Source organism: Symphodus melops, assembly GCF_947650265.1.
Source record: "Symphodus melops genome assembly, chromosome: 11".
NCBI classification, from domain to species: domain Eukaryota; kingdom Metazoa; phylum Chordata; class Actinopteri; order Labriformes; family Labridae; genus Symphodus; species Symphodus melops.
In genome coordinates this window covers 25831739-25838049 of record NC_136701.1, presented here as the reverse complement: position 1 = coordinate 25838049, position 6311 = coordinate 25831739, and the positions used below count along the sequence as shown (strand labels likewise).

At 47.4% G+C, this 6311-nt stretch overlaps 1 protein-coding gene across 1 annotated transcript; it reads right to left on the bottom strand.

The window, feature by feature from the left end:
- Positions 1 to 3931: 3931 nt before the first annotated feature.
- Positions 3932 to 6290, bottom strand: mrpl22 (mitochondrial ribosomal protein L22). The gene is made up of 7 exons (XM_079355840.1): positions 6229 to 6290; positions 6107 to 6149; positions 5549 to 5678; positions 5403 to 5468; positions 5247 to 5324; positions 5038 to 5107; positions 3932 to 4234 (listed from the first exon to the last, which is right to left on the bottom strand). The coding sequence occupies exons 1-7, from the start codon at positions 6251 to 6253 to the stop codon at positions 4026 to 4028; spliced, it is 621 nt and encodes a 206-aa protein (XP_079211966.1). The 5' UTR covers positions 6254 to 6290; the 3' UTR covers positions 3932 to 4025.
- Between the last annotated feature and the right edge of the window lie 21 nt (positions 6291 to 6311).

Here is a 6311-nt window from a genome sequence, read left to right as displayed (position 1 = left end):
GGACACACGGGGGACTCCAGCGCCCCCTGCAGGGACACACGGGGGACTCCAGCGCCCCCTGCAGGGACAAACGGGGGACTCCAGCGCCCCCTGCAGGGACACACGGGACTCCAGCGCCCCCTGCAGGGACACACGGGGGACTCCAGCGCCCCCTGCAGGAACACACAGGACTCCAGCGCCCCCTGTAGGGACACACAGGGGACTCCAGCGCCCCCTGCAGGAATACATGGGGGACTCCAGCGACCCTGTAGGAACACACGAGGGACTCCAGCGCCCCCTGTAGGGACACACGGGGGACTCCAGCGCCCCCTGCAGGAACACACGGGGGACTCCAGCGCCGCCTGCAGGGACACACGGGGGACTCCAGCGCCCCTGTAGGACCACACAGGGGACTCCAGCGCCCCTGTAGGAACACACGGGGGACTCCAGCGCCCCTGTAGGAACACATGGGGGACTCCAGCGCCCCCTGCAGGGACACACGGGGGACTCCAGCGCCCCTGTAGGACCACACGGGGGACTCCAGCGCCCCTGTAGGAACACACGGGGGACTCCAGCGCCCCTGTAGGAACACATGGGGGACTCCAGCGCCCCTGTAGGAACACATGGGGGACTCCAGCGCCCCCTGCAGGGACACACGGGGGACTCCAGCGCCCCCTGCAGGGACACACAGGGCACGACGCTCAGGCTGTGGGTAAAAGAAATAAAGGAGAGTTTCCCTTCTTTGAGGTGAGATGACAGTATGTGTTGTGTATTATTTAAAGTGTGTACAGAAACATGCTCTGACGTGACAGACAGCTGAGTGTGTGAGCTCAAACCTCTCGTGTCTGTGTGTGAAATAGCTGCAGGGTGGAGGCGCTCGTCTGTACATTAGTGACTAATTTGTGTAGACATTACACAAGTTGTATAATTGAGTGTGCGTGCTGCAGTCAGGGAGAAGGAAGGTGGTTTGTAGAAGAGTTATTTGTTTGTGTTCGCTCATCTCCACGCAGCTTACTGTCTTCATCCGTTTAATCATCCAATTAGTCCCTGTGTAATAAAAGACAACGCTTCATGTGCACAGCAGAGCTCATTAATAACTTTAAAAGACAGTCAGACAGAATAAAGAACCAGGGACGCAACACTCGGCTCAAATCAACAATAATAACACAAATGGAAAAATTAAAGACATTTACACCATTAGATGTTTAAACATTCATGAAGCTCTTTGTTTATCTTTTTTGCTCATCGCTGCCTGTAGACATGACAGCAGCCCTCGTCTGTGTCCGTAATGTTTTTAAATTCTGCTGAGTGAGTGCACTACATTAAAGTCAGTCTACAGTGAGCAGGGAATGAGTGATGGTGGTGGGTGACGCTACCACAGCTAGGTGTTTGTTCTGCCCTCTGAGTCTGCCTTCTCACCGTAAACAATAGGACATGGAGCCAGAAAGCAGCGAGTACACCCGAGTCAGTCAGGTCAGCTACACGCCTCATCCAATCAAAACTGAGCTTTTTACAAATGTTCCATGTTTCCTGCTTGTGTGTATTTGTGCTGAAAGACATGTTGGTGAGTAACAAAAACACAGTAACAGTGAAAGTTTGAGGGAGAAAATGAGAAAATGATCTTTTGTGTAGTTGCTTCCGCTTCGTGCCGTGGGACCGAGCTCGCCTTCAACCTGAGATTGGGGGCACTTGCCTGCTGAAATTGGGGCCAGAAGATGGCATTTTATCCGAAAATACACTCAAAGCTGCTCGGGGCTGACAGGGGCTTTGGCGCTGTGGTGACAGGCGGATGCATGAGCCAGATCACACACATCCGGATCAGGAAAGTGAAGGCCAATTAGGAGCAGCACACACCAAAGGCTCTGAGTCCCGCCACCATGCACAAAGTGCGACCTCTAAGACAATACCAAACCCAAAAGAAGACTTTTTTTCCATCTATCTTCTCCACTCCATTTAAATTTCATTTATGAGCAGAATAACAAATGATGAGTGGGAGGCTGAGGAGTTCAAAAGAGAAAGCAAAAAATAATAAATAGATAAGGACATGAGAGAAAACATCTTTCAGGAAACGTAATTACATTTGCTGGAATTCATGATCAAGGAAACACCTTAAAAAAGAAAAAAAAACTCAATCAAAAACCAATTTATTTTCTGTGCTCTGAAGTATAACACAATCTTCCAGAATAAATCTGATTTGTAGCTGAAAAATGACTTTGAAATCCAACAATTGCTTTGTTAGATTTGACTTTTCATGAGGTGCTTTCACTGAGCACAGAAACCCTGAAAACTCCCATCAGAAGGTTTACCTGTGCCTTACACAGTAAACCTCATGATGTGTACCTGCTCCACTTTTCAGTAAATGTGTGCTCAAACGGGCCGTTTGGAGATGTTCCCTTCATGACATCACAAAGGGCAGTAGCCCCTCCCCCAGGTGGGTGACACTCCCACAGCTAGGTGTTTGTTCTGCCCTCTGAGTCTGCCTTCTCACCGTAAACAATAGGACATGGAGCCAGAAAGCAGCGAGTACACCCGAGCCCTTCCAGAGAGGGGGCGTGGTCAGACACAGCTCATTTACATATTTAAAGCTACAGACACAGAAACAGCCTGTTCTCTTATTGTCATTTTGCTGCGTCCTTGTGACCTTGCAGGATGCATTTTTGGTGAATCGATATGAATGATAGTGTTCTTTGAAATAAGAACCATATTGTCCTTGGATGATAATGTTACTGAGATGGTGTTTAGAAGGAGTCTGAAAGTCCCCTGAAATCTCACTTTAAGCACATAAAGTTCTCCCTCTTTTCGGCAGCCTGTAAGCTTCCAGCGATGCCACTCACTTCAAGCTTTGCTTTTAGTTTTTTTTAGTTTTTTTTTTAAAGGCACTGAACTGCAACTCTGAGGATGACTGTGGGCTGCTCTCGCTCCGAGCTGTGGTCGAAGTGAAGGGATGAAGAACAGTGAAGCTGACAGCTTTGTACTTAGGGGAGGAGTTGTGGTAGCGGCTGTCACACTAACACAACAAGCAGAGCCATCACGGTGAGGCTGCGACAGTGACAGACACGCACTCCAGGCTTTATATTGGTGTGGCTGTGTGGCACAGAAACACAGTGGTGCACTGGGAGGTTGTTCCTCGCTCTGCCTGCGAGCTGATTCAGTGACTTGATGTGTGTTGCAGCGAGAGAGGTGTTAGAGGGGCTCAGTCCAGGTTTAAGGGTCAGTTTGAGACCAGCACTATTCAACAGGCTGCTAAAAGTGAACGTAAGACACAATCCTTCACTCTTTGGAAACCTCTTCATAGTAATTAAAGAAATATGCATAATCCTTCACAGGCTACTTCAAGACTGCAGCTGCTTCTCTCTTCATCTCTACATGAACTTTGGCAGTGAAGCCAAGTTGGCATTTATTGTCTGAACTTGTTATTGATTGTAAAATTCCATCATTTGGTTTAACAAGCAGCTACTGTGTTGATTGCATCAGGAGCAGACACATCACTCAATACTGATGGACTCTTTACTCTGCAGCAGCCTCTACCATCAGTGTATGAATGGATGAGTTCATACTGATGGACTCTTTACACTGCAGCAGCCTCTACCATCAGTGTATGAATGGATGAGTTCATACTGATGGACTCTTTACACTGCAGCAGCCTCTACCATCAGTGTGTGAATGGATGAGTTACTACTGATGGACTCTTTACTCTGCAGCAGCCTCTACCATCAGTGTATGAATGGATGAGTTCATACTGATGGACTCTTTACACTGCAGCAGCCTCTACCATCAGTGTGTGAATGGATGAGTTAATACTGATGGACTCTTTACACTGCAGCAGCCTCTACCATCAGTGTGTGAATGGATGAGTTAATACTGATGGACTCTTTACTCTGCAGCCTCTACCATGGACTGGTAGCTGCAGAGTACCATGTCTCTTCCTGAGCAGATAAAGGAGGAAAATGACGAGGACTCATTCCGTTGTTTATTTACAAATGTGAACTGACACAGATAAAGAGAGCGAGTATAAGAAGAGGTGACGTGTTCTCCGGTCAGATGATCTACAGGCTGTGGATGATGGTTCTGTTCTTCAGGCCCTCCACGTACTCTTTGGCCTGGTCGAAGCCCGTCCTCGTCTCCGGTTTGGGCGGCACGCCCTCCACAAGTTTCACAAAGTAGTGACAGTAAACTTTGTCCATGATGCCGAACATGCCGCGACCATGGTAACGTATCCGCTTCAGGTACTTCCCTTTGCCGGAGTGCGACTCAGCTGGAAGATATGGGAGAGGAGGAGTGATTAAAGAGAAGAGGAGGGATTAAAGAGGGGAGGAGATAAGGTAGAGATTAACTCCTTTAATTTGATGAAGTTCCTTTAATGGAAACGGCTTATCTGAAACAGCGTCTGAAAATAAATGACTCACTCTGCACTCTTCTGATTCTCGATACTAAAACAGACACACTCACACACCAACACCAGGCATCTCCCAAACTGCCAACGTGTGGTGACATCAGAACACTGTCACAGATTTACTCTGCAGGCAGGTGAAGGTTTCTATGGTCAAGACTTCGAGCGTGTCCTGTCAGCACGTGAGCGTGCAATGTAGCGCACGCTCATACTGTTTACATCACTGCTCTGTGAATTTTAGTATCCTCTTGTAAACCGACAGACATGCGCAGACGTGCTTTTATTTTGAAGGCGGACAAACTGAAACTCTGCTCCCTTGTGTCTTATCCGTGTCTCCGCCTGCTACAGGAATAAATAACAAAAACAAATGGGCGTTGGGCTAAACGGCGTGTTGCATCGCTTACGTGTAATTCAGACATTCCAGTAACAACCAATAGAATCGAGCTGATTTTGAAGCTGACGCTCGCTCGCATCGCATGCTGTGAGGAAACGGTCTTCAAGCATTTACGACTTTTCATCTCATCTTTATTACTGTTTCCTGTTGTCAGTCAGGATTTCACAAAGACAAAACGACTAACCCTGCTGCAGGAGGTCATGCCGGGGTCATGTGGAGGTCACGTCGGAGTGAATAATGTGCAGCATTAGCAGCGAGCCCCGTGTGTACTTACCCACATACAGGTTGGATTTGTACTCTACGTTGTGATTTTTCACCGCCATCTCCTGAGCTTCCAGAAGAACCTGAGCGAGCGAACACAGGATGTGACATTGGGACAAAGCTTTAAAGGGGAGCTGTGATTGGACACAACGTCCAAATGATGCGTGTAAAAAAGAAGAGCAGCGACGGTTTGATATTTCATGATATGAAACGGACACAAACCTCTTTCATGATTTTGGCGCCTTTCTTGTCGTTGAACTCGAGCTGAGCGATGGCCTGGTCGATGCTCATCCCTTTGATCTGTGGACGAGAATAAACCGTGAACTCAATACACAGCATTTAAAGTTCCTCCATTTCACGCTGATGAAGGAGACGTACCATCTTAGCCAGGTACCACATCTTGTCTTTACTGTATTTAATCTGCCTCCTGCTGTGGTAGATCTCCTGAAGAGAGAGAGGTCAGATCGGTCAGGCGAGACACGAGCACACTGCAAAGAAACTCTGAAAGCATCCTTCAGACTCACTGCTGCTCTTGGTGCTTCATCTGGTAGCTGAGGTGGATAAACCTTCAGGTTCCTCCTGTCCCAGCTTTTGGAGTCCAGCGAAGCGCTCGTGTGCAGACATGAGGTCTGCTGGTGACCAAGACGCAGCAACCTGGAGGGAAACAGAAAACACAACACTTTTTTATGAAGCTTTATTTGAGTATTATGGCGTTTTCACATGAGGCATGATCGCACCCGCGCTCGTCTGCTTTCGTCTCTTCACATGTGATAAAACTGCACTGTTGTTGCTGCTCTGTGCCGTAAAGTGAAGCTTTATTTACAAGTTAAAGGTTTTATTTTAGAGAGTAAAAACGCTTCTGTCTGTCAAAGTGTAGATGCAGACATGTCTGATGTTTGAAGGTGACTTTTGGTCGTCACGAGCTTAAAGACTCTCTGATGATACACAGGACGTGAGGTTTCACTAAATTCACTCACTTATTATTATTATTATTATTATTATTATCTGATGAGCATTTTTTCTAAGCAGATCTCGACGTCACACCGGTGTGTCCTTCTGCAGAGTCACGTGACCGTGCTTACCTGTGACATAACGCTTCAGACGTGCTCCTTATAAAAGCGACACCTGGAAACAGGTAAACATCAGTTAAAACATGCTTTGGAAACAAGTTTACTTTCCACATATGTCGGATTCATTTGCTCACCGAGTCCTGTCATTGCAGTCGCCATGTTGGAACACACGACACTAGTTTGCTTTACGTTAACGTCATTTAAAAAAAAACACACA

What these genes read in the sequence shown, in the direction of transcription:
- mrpl22 (XM_079355840.1), bottom strand. Translation starts at nt 6,253, where the DNA reads ATGGCGACTGCAATGACAGGACTCG. An exon ending in GACTGCAATGACAGGACTCG is followed by an intron (nt 6,150 to 6,228) that starts GTGAGCAAATGA and finishes ACCTGTTTCCAG; the next exon opens with GTGTCGCTTTTATAAGGAGC. An exon ending in ATGAAGCACCAAGAGCAGCA is followed by an intron (nt 5,469 to 5,548) that starts GTGAGTCTGAAG and finishes CTCTCTCTTCAG; the next exon opens with GAGATCTACCACAGCAGGAG.